This window comes from Heterodontus francisci, chromosome 18 (genome assembly GCF_036365525.1).
Source record: "Heterodontus francisci isolate sHetFra1 chromosome 18, sHetFra1.hap1, whole genome shotgun sequence".
Lineage (NCBI taxonomy): Eukaryota > Metazoa > Chordata > Chondrichthyes > Heterodontiformes > Heterodontidae > Heterodontus > Heterodontus francisci.
The window spans coordinates 82,252,505-82,271,446 of NC_090388.1; the positions used below are offsets into that span (position 1 = coordinate 82,252,505).

Below are 18,942 nucleotides of genomic sequence, written 5' to 3' on the forward strand. Positions count from 1 at the left end.
GTGATGGTGTTCCCATGTATTTGCTGCCCTTGTCCTTCTAGTTGGTAGAGGTCGCGGGTTTGGAAGTTGCTGTCTAAGGAGCCTTGTTGCATTGCTGCAGTGCATCTTGTAGATGGTACACACTGTTGCTACTGTGCGTCGGTGGTGGAGGGAGTGAATGTTTGTAGATGGTGTGCCAGTCAAGCGGGCTGCCTTGTTCTGGATGGTGTCGAGCTTGTTGGAGCTGCACCCATCCAGGCAAGTGGAGAGTATTTCATTACACTCCTGACTTGTGCCTTGTAGATGGTGGACAGTCTTTGGGGAGTCAGGAGGTGAGTTACTCGCCTCAGGATTCCTAGCCTCTGACCTGCTCTTGTAGCCACGGTATTTATATGGCTACTCCAGTTCAGTTTCTGGTCAATGGTAGCCCCTAGGATGTTGATAGTGGGGGATTCAGCAATGGTAATGCCGTTGAATGTCAAGGGGAGATGGTTAGATTCTCTCTTGTTTCAGATGGTCCGTGCCTGACACTTGTGTGACACGAATGTTACTTGCCACTTATCAGCCCAAGCCTGGATATTGTCCAGGTCGTGCTGCATTTCTACACTGATTGCTTCAGTATCTGAGGAGTCATGAATGGTGCTGAACTTTGTGCAATCATCAGCGAACATCCCCACTTCTGACCTTATGATTGAAGGAAGGTCATTGATGAAGCAGCTGAAGATGGTTGGGCTTCGGACACTACCCTGAGGAACTCCTGCAGTCATGTCCTGGAGCTCAGATGATTAACCTCCAACAACCACAGCCATCTTCCTTTGTGCTAGGTATGACTCCAGCCAGCGGAGGGTTTTCCCCCTGATTCCCATTGACCTCAGTTTTGCTCGGGCTCCTTGATGCCATACTTGGTCAAATGCTGCCTTGATGTCAAGGGCAGTCACTCTCTCCTCACGTCTTGAGTTCAGCTCTTTTGTCCATGTTTGAACCAAGGCTGTAAAGAGGTCAGGAGCTGAGTGGCCCTGGTGGAACCCAAACTGAGCGTCACTGAGCAGGTTATTGCTCAGCAAGTGCTGCTTGATTGCAGTGTTGATGACACCTTCCATCACTTTACTGATGATTGAGAGTAGGCTGATGGGGCAGTAATTGGTCGGGTTGGACTTGTCCTGCTTTTTGTGTACAGGACATACCTGGGCAATTTTCCACATTGCAGGGTAGATGCCAGTGTTGTAGCTGTACTGGAACAGCTTGGCTAGAGGCGCGGCAAGTTCTGGAGCACAGGTCTTCAGTGCTATTGCCGGAATATTGTCAGGGCCCATAGCTTTTGCAGTATCCAGTGCCTTCAGTCGTTTCTTGATATCACGCGGTGTGAATCAAATTGTCTGAAGTCTGGCATCTGTGATGCTGGGGACTTCAAGAGGAGGCCGAGATGGATCATCAACTCGGCACTTCTGGCTGAAGATTGTTGCAAATGCTTCAGCCTTATATTTCGCACTGATGTGCTGGGCTCCCCCATCATTGAAGATGGGGATATTTGTGGAGCCTCCTCCACCAGTTAGTTGTTTAATTGTCCACCGCCATTCACGGCTGGATGTGGCAGGACTGCAGAGCTTAGATCTGATCCATTGGTTATGGGATCGCTTAGCTCTGTCTTATTGCATGCTGCTCGGCACACAAGTAGTCCTGGGCTGTAGCTTCACTAGGTTGACACCTCATTGAGGTACACCTGGTGCTGCTCCTGGCATGCTCTCGTGCACTCTTAATTGAGCCAGGGTTGGTCCACCAGCTTAATGGTAATGGTAGAGTGGGGGATATGCTGGGCCATGAGGTTACAGATCGTGGTTGAATACAATTCTGCTGCTGCTGATGGCCCACTGCACCTCATGGATGCCCAGTTTTGCATTGCTAGATCTGTTCGAAATCTATCCCATTTAGCACGCTGATAGTGCCACACAACATGATGGACGGTATCCTCAATGTGAAGGCGGGACTTCGTCTCCGCAAGTACTGTGCGGTGGTCACTCCTACCAATACTGTCACGGACAGAAGCATCTGCGGCAGGCAGATTGGTGAGGACGAGGTCAAGTATGTTTTTCCCTCATGTTGGTTCGCGCACCACCTGCCGCAGACCCAGTCTAGCAGCTATGTCCTTCAGGACTCGGCCAGCTCAGTCAGTAGTGGTGCTACCGAGCCACTCTTGGTGATGGTCATTGAAATCCCCCACCCAGAGTACAATTTGTGCCCTTGCCACCCTCAGTGCTTCCTCCAAGTGGTGTTCAACATGGTGGAGTACTGAGTCATCAGCTGAGATAGGGCGGTAGGTGGTAATCAGTAGGAGGTTACCTTGCCCATGTTTTACCTGATGCCATGAGACTTCATGGGGTCCGGAGTCGATGTTGAGGACTCCCAGTGCAACTCCCTCCCTACTGTATACCACTGTGCCACCACCTCTGGTGGGTCTGTCCTGCCGGTGGGACAGGACATACCCAGGGATGGTGATAGCAGTGTCTGGGACATTGTCAGGTATGATTCCGTGAGTATGACTGTCAGGCTGTTGCTTGACTAGTCTGTGGGACAGCTCTCGCAACTTTGGCACAAGCCCCCAGATGTTAGGAAGGAGGACTTTGCAGGGTTGACAGGGCTGGGTTTGCCGTTGTCGTTTCCGGTGCCTAGGTCGATGCTGGGTGGTCCATCCGATTTCATTCCTTTTTATAGACTTTGTAGCAGTCAGATACAACTGACTGGCTTGCTAGGCCATTTCAGAGGGCATGTAAGAATGAAGCACATTGCTGTGGGTCTGGAGTCACATGTAGGCCAGACCAGGTAAGGAAAGCAGATTTCCTTCCCTAAAGGACATTAGTGAACCAGATGGGTTTTGACAACAATCGACAATGGTTTCATGGCCATCATTAGACTAGCTTTTTAATTCCAGATATATTAAATTCAAATTCCACCTTCTGCTGTGGTGGGATTTGAACCCATGTACCCAGAGAAATACCCTGGGTCTCTGGGTTACTAGTCCAGTGATAATACCACTAAGCCACCGCCTACCCGAGTGACCATGAAGTGTTGAATTTTCATTAAAGATGAAACTGATTCCTTTAGATAAGGAAATCTGCTATTCTTTGTGACTACACTGTGGTTGATGCTTAACTGCCTCTAAAGCCACCCAGTTAACCAGGCATGGGCAGTAATTGCCAGCCTTCCCAATTACAGTCACATCCCAAGAAAAAATGGACAAAAACAAATCCACCAGCTCCTAAGGATTAAGTCAGCACAGTTTCTTGATGGATCCCACCAAGTTTTGTTACTGGGAAGAAAGCAAACTCCATTATTAATTGGTTATAATATTTTTTAAACTGTTCAAGTTTTATGGACACAGTATTATGTTCCCATGAAGCAAGTAATTACTGTTTGGATCACAAAAAAAGATGAAGCTTGGTGAAATCTGCCACAGTTGCAGTGTTTGGTGAGGTTATCTAAGCCTGATTTACTCTAGGCGTAACATGAGCCTAATTTCTTTCTCCCTGTTTTGATTTTGATTTGAGTGCAACATGGACGCTTATTACCGGCACCATTATTTCAAATGTCCTAATTTAATCAGGTCATCTGTTGAGAAAAAAATGGCAATAAACAAGTTTCGTGCCACAAAGTCAGCCAATCTTGCCAGTTTCAACAGAACGATTCTGTTATGCCTGAGCACGAGAGCTGAATTTCATCCTTCTGGTGTTGAGTGGCACAATAAGCCAGAGGATTCTAATTGTTTCACTGGAACAGGGGACCAAAGCAATCTTAAGGGTACCTGCAGTGAGCAATGAATCCAGTGCGCACTTCCGTTCTCTTACCTTCCGGGAGCGGAGCGAACCTGTGGGGAGAACAGCGAGAGCGGAGCTTATAAATCAAACCCGAGGATCGAGGCCCAGTCTCTTAGCGTCCGGGAGCGGTGCGGACCTCTTCCAGTGTGCCGGAGTTTTGAAAAAAAAAGCCAACCGTGACGTCACAGGAGAGCTGCGAGGTGATTGGTTGGTGAGTTACTGCTGTTAAGGAATAGCTCTAGATAGCTGGGTAAGTATCTCAGGTAAGAAAAGTTTAACATTTATTTCAAATAAAGTAAGTAGTTTTTTTTTTTAGGGAGTTCGGTAGTAACGAGGACCAGGGAAGAAGGGCCATAGAGTAACTGATATTATTGGACATTAAGATCTTAAAGAAGATTTCATTTAATTTCAAGGGTTAAGTCATGACAGGAGAGCTCAAAGCCCTGATGTGCTCCTCGTGCTCCATGTCGTAAGTTGGGAACAATTCCAGTTCCCGGGATCAAAATGTGTGCAAGAAGTATGTCCAGCTGCAGCTCCTGGAAACCCGGGTTTCTGAGCTGGAGCAGCAGCTGGGGACACTGTGGAGCGTCCACAAGGTGGAGAGTATCGTGGATAGCATGTATAGAGAGGCGGTCATACCGCAGGCTCAGACCCCACAGGCAGGAGGGGAATGGGTGACTACCAGGCAGAGCAAGAGGACTAGGCAGGCATTGCAGGAATCTCCTGTGACTGTTACCCTGCAAAACAGATGTACTGTTTTGGATACAGTTGGGGGGAATCGCCTCTCGATGTGGGGGGTGGGGGGGGAAGCGGCAACAGCCCAATTCGTTGCACCACGGTTGGCTCTGCTGCACAGGGGAGGAATAAAAAATGTGGGTATGCAATAGTTATAGGAGATTCAATTGTAAGGAGAATAGATAGGCATTTCTGTGGCTGCAAAAGAGACTCCAGGCTGGTATGTTGCCTCCCTGGTGCTGGGGTCAAGGATGTCTCAGAGCGGTTACAGGACATTCTGAAGGGGGAGGGTGAACAGCCAGTGGTCGTGGTACACATTGGTACGAACGACATAAGTAAAAAAAAAAGCATGAGGTCCTAAAAGCAGAATATAGGGAGCTAGGAAGTAAGTTGAAAAGTAGGACCTCAAATGTAGTGATCTCAGGGTTACTACCAGTGCCACGTGCTAGTCAGAGTAGAAATAGCAGGATATATCAGATGAGTACATGGCTGAAGAGATGGTGTGAGGGGGAGGCTACTGAGTTGGATGATCAGACATGATAATGAATGGCGGAGCAGGCGCGAAGGGCCAAATGGCCTACTCCTCCTACCTTCTATGTTTCCATCTTCCGTTTGTGCATTTTGTGCTGGTCTTCCACTCCCCCAACCCAGAAGTATGGTGCAAAACATACAAAATAGTTTTACTGTGAGCAATTGCTAGATCCAGTGAAGATTGTGCAGCTCTTGCACTTGTTTGACATTGCTGCCGAGACCCCCGCTAATTTAGATTCTGACCTTGCACTCACTCCCAGATATCAGTGTCCACCATACGTTATTAAACTGCTAGTGTTAATTACACTTGTCCCTCTGGTGCAAACTGAGAAGTTTGGGTAAACTGGCAGCTGGTCTTGTCCCAACAAATGCTTAATTTATTGTCTTCATCACCACGTGCAGAGTAATCTAAGTATTAGACTTCGGTATAGTCATCTGCCTGAATAAATGTACATGGAACATTTAACCAGAGACATTTGTTAAATTTTGTAATGTAAAAGCTTGCAACGTAACAGCTAAGGAGAGTTAAAATTTAAATTTGCATCCACATGACCAATAAATTTTTGTCTCGTGTTTTACTTTGTAGCATGAAAATGCTCACATTGGAGCTGTCATTTGCAAAAGATAGATTCTGGTAATGCCACAATATTCTTTGCTCTCTACTGTCAGTATAAACCCAGTATTGTGCTTTTCTTCTGTCCATCCAGCCCTACCCAGAAGACCCTGCAGTTTACAAACCACTTTCTCAAGAGGAGCTACAGAGAATAAAAAACGAGAAGAAGCAAAAGCAGAATGAGCGGAAACAGAAAATCTCAGAGAACCGCAAGCATCTGGCCAGCGTACGCGTAGTACAAAAGAATCTAGTCTTTGTGGTAGGTCTGTCACAGCGGCTAGCAGATCCAGAGGTGAGCAAAATAAAGACTTGCAAGTCTATTGTGCCTTTTATGACTTTTCAGAATGACTCAAAGTGCATTACATGCAATGAAGTATTATTTATGTAGGGAATGGAGGAGCTAATTTGCACACAAGGTCCTTTAAACAACAATGTGATTATGATCAGATTGGTGTTAGTTGAGGAATAAATGTGGCTATGAAATTGGGAGAACTCCCTTTCTCCAACTAGTGTCTGGAATCTTTTACATTCATCTGAGAGGGCAGACAGGGCCTCGTTTCAACGTCTCACCCAAAAGATGGCACTACTGTCAACTCAGCTGTCCCTCTACTGCACAGAAATGTCAGCCTGGATTATGTGCTCAAGTATCTGGAATGGGACTTGAGCTCACAACCTTCTGACTGAAAGGCAAAAATTCTGCAGCTGAGCACCTTCTCGGCACCCTTGTTGGTAGGCATCTCAAATACCAGCAATGGTAAAAAGTTTTGTGTAAAATTCACTTGGTCTTTCTTCCTTGCCTTTCAAGGGGAGGGGTGGTGGGAGAGCATCTTTCAGCTAATTTTTGTATGACATCTTGTTACAAACAAGAATCTTAAACTTAAACAAAGCCAATTACCTAAGTAATGAGGGGAGAACTGACCAAGGTAAATTGGGCAAATGGACTCAAAGCTATGGTGGTAAATAAACAGTGGGAAAACTTTGAAAGAAACAATTCAAAATGTTCGAGAAAAATACATTCCCTTGAAAAACAAAAACTCAGCAAGAAAGACAGATCCATGGCTCAGCCAGTAATATAAAAACAGACAATAAGAGCTTTTGTAGGTATATAAAAAGTAAGAGACTAGCTAAAGTAAACGTTGGTCCCTTAGAAGCACAGACAGGAAAAATCATCATGGGGAATGAGGAAATGGCAGAGGCATTGAACAAATATTTTGTGTCTGTCTTCACAGTTGAAGACACAAGTTTCATCCTAGAAATGGATGGAAACCTAGGGGCGAGAACATGTGAGGAAATTGTGGAAATTAATATCAGCAGAGAAAATGTATTGGAGAAACTTAAGGGACTAAAATCTGGCAAATCATTAGGACCTGATAGCCTAAACCCTAGGATTCTAAAAGAGATCGCTGCAGCAGTAGTGAATCCGCTCACTATGATTTTTCAAAATTCCTTTGATTTGGCAACAGTCCCATCACATTGGAAGTTGGAAAATGTTACACTGCTTTTCACGAAAGGAGGGAGAGAAAACAGTGAACTGCAGGCCAGTTAGCCTAACATCAGTTGTTGGGAAAATGTTGGTATATATTATTAAGGAAGTCCAAACAATGCACTTAGAAGCACACAATATGATTGGAACAAGTCAACATGGTTTTACTAAAGGGAAATCTTGTTGGACAAATTTATTAGAGTTCTTTGAGGACATAACTAGTAGGATAAATGAAGGGGAACCAGTAGTCAATGTTGTATACCTGGATTTCCAAACGGCATTTGCTAAGGTGCCACCCAAAAGATAAGATGAGGGCTGATGGATTCGGGAATAATGTATTAGCTTGGATAGAGGATATGTTAAGAGTCAGGAAGCAAAGTGTGAACATAAATGAGCATTTTCAAGTTGGAAGGCAGTGAATAGTGGAGTACTGAAAGGATCAGTGCTGGGGCCTCAGCTATTTACAACCTATATTAATGACTTGGATGAAAAGAGAGAGTAATGTATCTAAGTTTGCTGATGATATAAAGGTAGGTGGAAAGGTAAGCTCTGGGAGAACACAGCCTGCAAAAAGATATGGACAGGTTAAATGAGTGCGCAGCAAGATGGTAGATGGAATCTCATGTAGGGAAGTGTGAAGTTATTCACTTTGGTCATAAGAGTAGAAAAGTAGAATATTTTTTCTAAGGTGTAAAACTTGTAAGTGTCAATAATCAGAAACTTGGGTGTGCTTGTACAACAAATGCAGAAAGTTAGCATGCAGGTACAGCAAGCAATTAGGAAGGCAGATGGCATGTACGCCTTTATTGCAAGGGGATTGGAGTACAGGAATAAAGATGTCTTGCTGCAATTGTGCAGGGTTTTGGTGAGACCACATCAGGAAGACTGCATTTTTGGTCTCCTCATTTAAGAAAGGATATACTTGCATTGGAGGCGGTACAGTGAAGGTTCACTAAATTGGTCCCTCTGATGGGCTTGTCCTCTGAGAGGCTGAGTAAATTGGGCCTACGTTCTCGAGTTCAGAAGAATGAGAGGCGATCTCATTGAGACATAGAAGATTCTGAAGGGGCTCGCTAGGGTAGACGTTGAGATTGTTTCCATTGGTCGGGGAATCTAAAACGGGGGCATAGTCTCAGGCTAAGGAGATCATGGTGCACGACTGAGATAAGAAATTACTTCACTCAAAGGGTTGTGAATCTTCGGTATTCTTTACCCCAGGGGATTGTGAATGCTCCATTGTTAAATACATTTATGGCAGATTTTTGGTGTCTCAGGGAATCAAGGGATATGGAAAGTGGAATTGAAGCCCGAGATCAGTCTTTTTTTTTTATTCATTCATGGGATGTGGGCGACGCTGGCCAGGCCAGCATTTATTGCCCATCCCTAATTGCCCTTGAGAAGGTGATGGTGAGCTGCCTTCTTGAACCGCTGCAGTGCATTTGGTGTAGGTATACCCACAGTGCTGTTAGGAAGGGAGTTCCAGGATTTTTACCCAGCGACTGAAGGAACGGCGATATACTTCCAAGTCAGGATGGTGTGTGACTTGGAGGGGAACTTGCAGGTAGTGTTCCCATGTGTTTGCTGCCCTTGTCCTTCTAATTGGTAGAGGTCATGGGTTTGGAAGGTGCTGTCGAAGGAGCTTTGGTGCATTGCTGCAGTGCATCTTGTAGATGGTACACACTGCTACCACTGTGCGTCGGTGGTGGAGGGAGTGAATGTTTGGAGATGGTGTGCTAGTCAAGTGGGCTGCGTTGTCCTGGATGGTGTCGAGGTTCTTGAGTGTTGTTGGAGCTGCACCCATCCAGGCAAGTGGAGAGTATTCCATCACACTCCTTACTTGTGCCTGTGGACAGGCTTTGGGGAGTCAGGAGGTGAGTTACTCGCCTCAGGATTCCTAGCCTCTGACCTGCTCTTGTAGCCACGGTATTTATATGACTACTCCAGTTCAGTTTCTGGTCAATGGTCGCCCCTAGGATGTTAATAGTGGGGGATTCAGCGATGGTAATGCTGTTGGTGGTAATGAATGGCGGAGCAGGCTCAATGGGCCATAGGGTCCACTCCTGCTCCTATTTCTTGTGTTCGAGCACTGCCCTTCCAACTGCAGTTTTTTCTTTTCTATCAAACTCAAGCAATTACTGATTACTTCTACTATGGACAACAGCTTGTTGTCAGCAAGTTAATTCTGGCCGTAAATCCTGCAGTGCAAGCATGTAAGCCTTTTGATGTGAACCGAATGCCCTGTGAAGAAGACGGACCCGCACTTGTCTGCCCTTTTTAAAAATCATTTGTTTTAAAGAACTATCGCACTGCAACACATTCTGTAAATGCAAAGTTCTGAATTACAATGATGTTTGTTGTGATATGGAGCAATACAATGGGCGTGCAGGGCTTAAACACATTGAAAACTTGTTTCTGTTAAGTGGACTGACGACAGACAAATTTAAAGTTTTTACTGTTTTCAGGTGTAAGCTGCTAATTGCTGATAAATATCCTTTTTGAAAGGACTTAAATTCAGTTTCAGATACTTTTAAGTTCAAGTTGTTGGTGAAAGTCACAATCTTGACAAATTATGTATTTACGCACTCTTGGTCTTTGGGTGCCAATCCGAATTGTTGCTATACTGAGAATTCCTATTAGCCAAGGAATGTATTCTGTGTTTAATCTCGGATGGTTCCTTGTTGCTCCCCCAGCTAATTTTAATGGAACTTTCAAGGTTTCTATTATTGCTAATGCAATTAGCTTTATTATCTCTTCCAAAACTTTTATTTTCAGGATTTTTTCAGCTGGTTAAGCTTGTGCTGACTTTGAATTGAAGTAGATAATGCGGGACTGACTAGCACCAGTGGAACTCTATCTTTATCTTTTTCTCTTGCCAGGTTTTAAAACGGCCAGAATATTTTGGGAAGTTCGGTAAAATACATAAAGTTGTCATCAACAACAGCACATCATATGCAGGGTCACAGGTAAGATTGCAGTTTCTCATTGGTTTTTCCCTTCACTTGCTTGCCGTTACTCTTTGTCCTGTTGGAATGGTGGACGAGGGTTTATAGTACTGACACAGTTCTTTTTTTGCTTCAACAGTGAACGAGCTTCCATTGTGTTTTCAGCTGTTTCAGCCAGGCACAATGTTGTCTTCATCTGACAACAAATCATGTACCTGCAGCATTGGTCTCTGTGTGCCTGCCAGGATTGACAGCACTGGGTCCTTTCTCCTCCTCTCTCTCCTTTGGAGCAGTGTAAATAATTATGCTTATCCCTGCTCTAATGGGCTGAAATTTGACAAACTCAGCACAATACCTATGGTCTTATTTGGTCATCTGTTCACCTTTTATATGAGATGGGGGAGGGGATTCCATACACTAGCTGTTGTGGTATCAGTGGTTTACTCTGCATGTAAACAGCGCTGACCTACACAACAGTAAGAACAAGAGTTATCGAAGTCCTACTAAGTTTAGTTGTTCAACCAAAGCAGGCACCAAGATATTTTTGTGCTACTGATCTTAAAGCGATTTGAGCAGGTTATACTGCTTTATCCTACATTATAGATTTCCCCCACCCTGCACCTCAAATTTTATCAAGCCATGGTGTAGGACAGCATCGAGGTAGGGAGGAAGAAGTGAGGTCAATTGAGAAATAGTGATTCAGTGATCCAAACCTTGGGTTTCAAAAGTTTTTAAATCATGGGGGAAGGAGAAATGCAAAATTTTATCTTCTGGGGAAAAAAATCCATTGAATGCAGATTGGTGCAAAACAGTGGTGCAAAATGGCAGTTGAGAGCACAGAACAAATGAATGGGAAGTTGAGAGGAACATGGAGATATAAGAAAAAAGCTAGTAATTGGATAGGGAAAGAGGGAGCTATACTGTGGGCATTACAACAATAACTTACACTTAAATTGCACCTTGAATGTAGTAAAACATCCCATGGTACAACCTCACTTATCAGGCCACAACATTTTTCTTATTTACTGTCCAAGACTGCCGATACTCAAAGAACTTCCTGGGTTTGAGTGTGAAGTTCTCTGGTTAACTTCGGCTTTATAATTTATTTTCAGGGGTTTGGGTGGACCATGGGAAGGGTGAAGAGCTACTTGCCACAAAAGAGGAAACCAAGCTCTGGAATGCAACTTCAGCAAAAGAAAAGAAAAGATATGGGAACTCCATTTGAAATCAGGAGGGTAGATCGTGATTGTTACTTAGTTATTTCTTAAATCAAAGGTGATAGCTATTGGTCACACTGACAAGAGACTTGAAAATACTGTTACAGTGGTTGGGGGAAAGGTTCCTTGCAAATCTTTTATTCTACTCCATTGATAGGTGTCAAAATTACTAGAATGATGCCAGAGGATAAAGAGTTAAATTATGAGGACAGGTTACATAAATTTGGCTTGTATTCTCTTGAGTTTAGAAGATTGAGGGGTAACATAATTGAGGCCTTTAAAATGAAAGAAGGGTTTGATAAGGTCGATAAAAGAACCTATTACCTCTAATGGGGGAATGCAGAACATGCAAGCATATTATTTTTAAGCGCCAGGCCATACAGGAGGGAAATCAGGAAGCACTTCTTCATACAAAGGGTGGTAGATACCTGGAACTCTGTTCCCAAAAGGTTGTGGATGCTGGATCAATTGAAAGGCTGTTTGCCAATCTAGGTCACAGTTTTAGGATAAGTGATAACAGATTTAAAACAGAGATGAGGAGAAATTACTTATCTCAAAAGGTCATGAGTCTGTGGAATTCACTACCCCAGATTGCGGTGGATGCCAGGACATTGAGTGAACTTAAGGAGGAGGTAGACAGATTTTTAATTAGTACTGGGTTGAAGGGTTATGCAGGAAAGTGGAGTTGAGGCCGAGATGAGATCAACCATGATCATATTGAATGGCGGAGCAGGCTCGAGGGATTGAATTGCTAACTCCTGCTCCTAGTTCTTATGTTATGTTTAAAGCTTTAAGACTGAGGTCAATAGGTTTTTGTTTGGCAGTTATCAAGGGATAGCGATGAAAGGCAAATGGGGTTGACAAACTTATCAGCCATGATTTAATCGAATGGCGGAACAGACACAAGGTGCTGTACGGCCTGCTCTTATTTCTGTGTTCATCTGAAAGAGATCAAAAATGAGTCAGCCATTGCACAAGAGGGACTTAGGTTGTCTACATTGGAGGCAGGCATTCCAGCGGAAGTTGGTGAATGATGGGTGGAATCATCTCGAAGAATTGATTAGGTGGGATAAGAATGGATGATTAGATGGACAATGCAGATGATTATATGATTCATGGGCTCTCTGTGAGGGCTATAAATTTGCACCATCTGAATCTGGGCAGTTTGCCACAATTCACTCCACAATAGGGCAGCGCAGTGGTTAGCACTGCAGCCTCACAGCTCCAGCGACCCGGGTTCAATTCTGGGTACTGCTTGTGCGGAGTTTGCAAGTTCTCCCTGTGACTGCATGGGTTTTCGCCGGGTGCTCCGGTTTCCTCCCATAACCAAAGACTTGCAGGTTGATGGGTAAATTGGCCATTATAAATTGCCCCGAGTATTGTTAGGTGGTGTGGGGATGTGGTAGGAATATGGGATTAATGTAGTATTAGTATAAATGGGTGGTTGATGGTCGGCACAGACTCGGTGGGCCGAAGGGCCTGTTTCAGTGCTGTATCTCTAAATAAATAAATAAATATGCATTAGTCATCAATTCACACCAGTTTAATAATCCCTTATAATTTAATTTTTCTGAACAAAAGCTCTTAATCTGAGAGTTATCCCAAACTGTCTTTACTTATACAGCCCAATTTAGTACAAAATATTCACTTATGGGACATGCAGCTCTATCTGGAGGTATTACAATCTCTGATTTGAATGTAAGTGAATTGGGAGAAGTCATAGATGCAAAAATAAAGTAACATATGTATCTGATCGCAGAAGTCTTATTTGTATTAGTCATGGAGAAATGTGCCACTCACTTTCCTGGAGTAGATGAGACAACAATGACTGAGAAGGGAGGAAAGTTGTAGCAATGTAATGGTATAATCCTGAATAAGGTCTCATGAGCAATAACCTGCGATTTCACTGGTCAAAAGATGATTTGATATGATGGGCATGTTTTGGTGAGCATCTCTGAGCCTGCTTATCAAGCTACAAAAGTAAAACTGAAAATGCTGCAATACACACAAGGTTAATCAGTGTCTGAGAGATATCAGTTTCAGTTAGCGACCCCTTCATTGTCTGCACAGGCGAGGGAGGCGAGAAAAGGCAGAGTCCTCCACTGGCAACACTTTTATTGAAGGCATCGAGTCTTCTGGGTCTTGCTGAAAGTAGAAACATTTTGTTGAAGCTTTTTGTCTTGCACTCATCAGGGCAATCCGCAAGAGCACTAATGTAAATTTATACTACATGAGAAGAGAATGCTAATTGGTTGGCAAGTGGACTCTGATTGGTAGAGGCGTTATCATGGAGAATGCACCAGTTTACGGTGACGGGCAGTTAATTGCCAAGCCTTGTTTGAAATTTAAACCAAGCAGCTTGACTCTGGTCAAGGCATTGCCCTGAGAAATGAACCAACGAATGGCTGTCACTTATTTTGTTTAGCTGAAACAGGCGCAATGTGTGTACATGTTATTACTGTCTGCAAGGAACAGGGCTCTGTGGATTAATATATGCAGCTTCCAGTGCGCACAAATGCGCCACACTGCGAGCCCGACTGACTATCTTAAATTGGTTGTCAGCGTAATTTTTAGCACACTGAGGATTATTATGGCAAATTTTGTCCAATTCTGGAATCATATCTAATGTTGGACGCTATGTTTTGAGTTTTGCAACCACGGGCTGGTTGGGTACGGCCTGTACCTTGCCCATTGCGAAAAGTGGAAGGGACATGTTCGATCTGATCTGCCAATCTTTGGACGTACAAGCTGTATACCTAGCATCACACAGGCATTGGAATTCCCGTGCTTGCAAAACTCAAAACAGTGTCCAATATTAGATTGGGCAACACTTGCTAAAGAGTCCTCGGTGCTAAGAATTACGCTGACAACCAATTTAAGATAGTCATTCGGGCTTGCAGTGTGGCGCATTTGCACGTACTGGAAGCTACATATATTAATATGCAGAGCCCTGTTCTTTGCAGACAGAAAATAAGTGACGGCCATTCGCTGGTTCATTCCTTAGGGCACAGAGTCAAGCTACCTGGTTTAAATCTCAAACAAAGCTTGGCAGTTAGCTATCAGTCTCCGTAAACTGGTGCATTCTCCATGACAATTCCTCTACCAATCAGAGTCCACTTGCCAACCAAACAGCATTCTCTTCTCATGCAGTATAAGTTGTTGTTTTCCCTTACATTGGTTATTCTTGCGTATTGTCCTGCTGAGTGCAAGACGATAAACTTTGAGAAAGTGTCTCTATTTTCAGCAACACTCAAGTTCTGTATGACCAAACGACTGTCTGCTGGGTATGGTGCCAAGGGCAAAGGCAGTTCTCTGGAATTTAGTAAAATTAAAGCCATAGGGATTGAAAGGACAGTGGCTGTGTGGATATAAAATTCGCTAAGGGACAAAGCAGAGTAGTAGTGGTTGTTTTTCATTCTGGAGAGAAGTATGGTGGTGGTCCCAAGTGGTCAGTATTGGGATCACTGCTGCTTTTGATGCATGTTAACCCGGACTTGGGCGTGCAGGGCACAATTTCAAAGTTTGCAGATGGCACTAAATTTGGAAATTCGATAAACAATGAGGAACAGAGTAACAAATTTCAGGAGGACATAGACTGATAAATGGGCGAATGAAATTTAATGCAGAGAAGGATGCAGTGATGCATTTTGGTAGGAAGGAGGAGAGGCATTACGAACTAGTAAAATTTTAAAGTGGGTACAGGAGCAGAGACTTGGGCATGTATGTCCACAAAACTTTGAAGGCGGCAGGACAAGCTGCGAAGGTTATTCAAAAAAGCATCTGGGATCATTGGCTTTATTAATCGAGGAATCGAGTCCAAAAGCAAGGAAGTTGTACTAAACGTTTATAAAACACTGGTTCAGCCTCAGCTGAACTATTGTATTCAATTCTGGGCACCACACTTGAGGGAGGATGTCAATCCTTTGGAGAGGGTGCAGAAGAAATTTACTAGAATGGCACCAGAGTTGAGGGACTTGAATTTTGTGTAGCGACTGGTTAATGTGGTGGTCTGCTTGGAGCACAGAAGGTTAAGAAGGTAGAGGTGTTCAAAATCATTCTTTTTGATCAAGTATATAAAGATCAGTAACCAAAGGAGACAGATTTAAGGTGATTGACAAAAGAACCAAAGGGGAGATGAGAATTTTTTTATGCAGCAAGTTATGATCTGCAACGCACGCCTGCAAGAGTGATGGAAGCAGGTTCAATCGTAACATTCAAGATGATTAGATAAATACTTCAAGGGAGAATATTTAAAGGGCTGTGGGGAAAGAGCAGGGGAGTGGGATTAATTTTATAGACTTAACAGAGAGCCAGCACAGCCAGTATAGGCTTTCTTCTGTGCTGTATCGTTCTGATTCCAACTCATTGTTTACCCTTCATGATTGTGGATGCTAACAAGCAGAAGTTTTTTTTAGTCTCATAGTAAATTAAAATGTTGCTTTTCCTAGGGTCCTAGTGCTAGTGCTTATGTAACCTACATACGGTCTGAAGACGCACTAAGAGCAATACAGTGTGTAAATAACGTAGTGGTGGATGGCAGGACACTTAAGGTAAGCAATCTCCATCACACAGCATGTGCTTTTTTCTGATCTGCAAGTTTCTTTGTGAGGTTAAAGCTGCAGTGGAAGAAGAGATTTTGACAAAGTAACTTGAAATGTCAAATAGGGAAATAAATCTTAGAAGTGAAAGTTGGTGGAAGATGAAACCAAGTGCTTAAATAGTATGTCTTTTCTTCCCCTGGACAAAGAAATAAGTTATAAACCCACAATGATGTCAACAGAATCTGATGTCTGCTTTCAGTTTCTGTTTACACTGTAATTTTGATGTCTTGGGAATGTTTCCACAAAAAATGAACTTGTAGCAATACTGTCAGATCTGAAATCCTCTGCAAAAAAATCATTTGCAAGGCGGTAAAAATGGCCACTGGAGTCTATCATGCAAATGTTCTTACAAATGTGTGAGCTATAAAATTCTAGTATCCTGCGACAGCATCCAGTTACAAACAGAGAATCTTGAAGCAGAGGAAGAGGGAATTCAGCCCCTGATGCCTGCGCCAGCTCTTTGCAAAAGCTATCCAGTTAGTCCCACTCCCTTGCTCTTTCCTGTAGCCCTGCAATTTCTCCTGTTCAAGTATTTTGAAAGCTACTATTGAATTTGGTTACGCCACCCTTTCAGGCAATGCATTCCAGATCTTAAAAGTTAAGATGGGCCACAGGTCAGATATATAAAGTTGAGTTCCCACTATGATCTGCTGCTGACAGAAATAACCATCTGGTTGGTATGCAAAGAATGGATTTAAAACATCCTGAAACAACCAGAAACTGTTACCTGTCCTTGATGAGAAATGCATCGTGTTGTCTGAAGTAATCAGTTGCCCTGATAATGACTGAGCCATCCCTTCAGTCTGTTTGAGAATTATCAGAACTTGACTTTCTTTCAGATTTATATGGAAAGCTCAGTGTAATCAGAAAAACAATTTTCTTGTTGAGTTGTTTCAATCCCTTTCCCCTTTATCTTTCTCTGAGCACATACCTGAAAGTGTGAACCATATTTTAGTGTCAGTACGCCACAGTGGGACAAGTAAAGAATTAGTGAAGCTGGTTGACCTCTTTCCACTCAAATCGTGGGGTTGTCTAACTCATTTTGTTTGTAATTGCCATGCCCCTCTTGGCTAGCTCTGATCCCAGAAGCAGTTGTAACCCTGAATCAGGCAAAGACCAATAACGAAAACCTGCACCTATCGACATTGTGTGGACTTGGTTTGAACCCAAGTCCCAGTGGTTTTTGAGCCATTATGCTATAGGCATTTCTGACATTGCTATCTGAGTTCTTGATACTAGAAATGTTGCAGCTGGGTCAGAATCATTATTTAAGTAATGAAATATGTATAATTGCCGGCACTTTCTTTCTCTCTCAAGGCATCTTTAGGTACAACGAAGTATTGCAGTTATTTCCTAAAGAACATGCAATGTCCTAAACCAGACTGTATGTATTTGCATGAGCTAGGCGATGAAGCAGCCAGTTTCACTAAAGAAGAAATGCAGGTAAGTTGCCCAACCTAAAGGAAATAATGCGCAGAGCAAACAAAAAGCCCAATCAAAACTGAACTCATTGCAACCAGTGTTTGTCTGACTGAGGGCTTGGGCTGCCTTTTGAACTAAGATTCTTTAAAACAATTGTTGCTTTTTTTTGTTTGGAGTTGTGACAACATTTCTGTTGTTCAAATGTTAACGACTGGAAAATTAGACATAGCTTCCAGCCAGAATGAAATTTATCGAGGATAATGTGAAGCTTAGATTTGCAAATTAGGGTGTTCAGACACTGGAGGGTCCAACTTGGTCAGATCTCTCCATCAGTTGACTTGCTCACATATCTGTTAGCATGTATTTTTCTCCAACTTTTTCCTTCAGATAAATAATGCTGCCTTTCAGAAGCTAGAGTCAAATGGCATCTGTTCCCCCACATAAAGTTCGCAAAACATGAATCTGAAAGAGATTACCATGGGAGTTTTACTTCTTAAGGAGAAGGAGGAGAGTCCTGGTATTAAATTCAAGTCACTGTGCTTGATCCAGTTTGAGGTTTTGACATGTGCTGTCTTGGAATTGTTTTGTGAGCTAGGCCTCAGTTCTGAAAGGGGGAGCACAAGGCAATTGCCTATCTTCATCCATTGGAATCATGGAGTCTAATGTAATTCAGACCACAGCTACTTGCTTTTCCTTTGCTTGACTATACAAGAGTGCCCTCAAGTGGACATCTTCAGTTCTTTTCATTAGTCATTCTTTCTGCTTCAGAAACTAAGGGATACAATGCAGATTATTCCATTGAGCTGCTGTTTTACGACTTACATGTCAGCGGTTGAGAACATTTAAACCAGTCTTGTGCCCTGTTTGAGGTATTACATATTAGTGCTGAGTGTCCTCTGCTTTGTCTACTCATGGTGTCAAGTAGAAGTTCCATTTCAGCGCATGGAGGAACTGCATAATAATTATTTTCCTTTTGCGTGTTAGATATGTGTCGACTTGTGTTTTGCTTGTCAAAACTGGGATTCATGGTTTCATTGCTTAGCTTTGACATGACTTGGTCATTCAGTTGATATGAACTGAATGTGCACATGAGAGTAAACTTGCCTGGGAAACATAGGCACGTAATGTTAATTTCAGCTGAAACAGAGGGGCTTCCTATTACCTTTTCACAGTTACATTAATTACCTTCCGTGTAGTACAGTGTTGCCACTTCACATTATGTCAAGTATCACTGTGGTGAGGGCCCACTATTGAAGGGTGATGCACCACACAGTGATTGGGTCCAGATCTGTACCTTCAGTTCTATGCACAAGCGATTTCCTGATTGAAGTCAAGCGACTCGGGTAGATGCCAAATAGAGACCACGATCAATAGTTCTGTGCGATCAGGACTCTTTCACTTGATGGGAACTGGGATAATATTGTCTTCTGATATTAATTCCTTTTGGTGAAGAATAGCACTGAATTCCACGGCTTTGCAGATTCATGTGGAGGAGCAAATCTGCCACAAGCTGCAGGTCAAGAAGATAGGTTAGTGCTGATGCTGTGTTCTGTGAAACAGGCATGCAGCTGCAAGGGAAACTGTTTACTTGGATTATGAGTTGAGCACCA

General features: G+C 43.3%; 1 protein-coding gene across 8 annotated transcripts in view; it reads left to right on the forward strand.

Moving 5' to 3' along the window:
- cnot4b (CCR4-NOT transcription complex, subunit 4b) overlaps positions 1-18,942 on the forward strand; it is a 194,130-nt gene that overhangs the window by 72,224 nt on the left and 102,964 nt on the right. For all 8 annotated transcript variants that reach the window (XR_010976900.1, XM_068051066.1, XM_068051068.1 and 5 more), the window contains exons 3-6: positions 5,762-5,959; positions 10,027-10,113; positions 15,758-15,859; positions 17,228-17,353. Coding sequence is in view for 7 of the 8 variants with exons in the window: in XM_068051066.1 (XP_067907167.1) it covers positions 5,762-5,959; positions 10,027-10,113; positions 15,758-15,859; positions 17,228-17,353 (513 nt within the window). In the remaining variant the exon portion in view is untranslated. The remainder of the gene's footprint in view (positions 1-5,761; positions 5,960-10,026; positions 10,114-15,757; positions 15,860-17,227; positions 17,354-18,942) is intronic.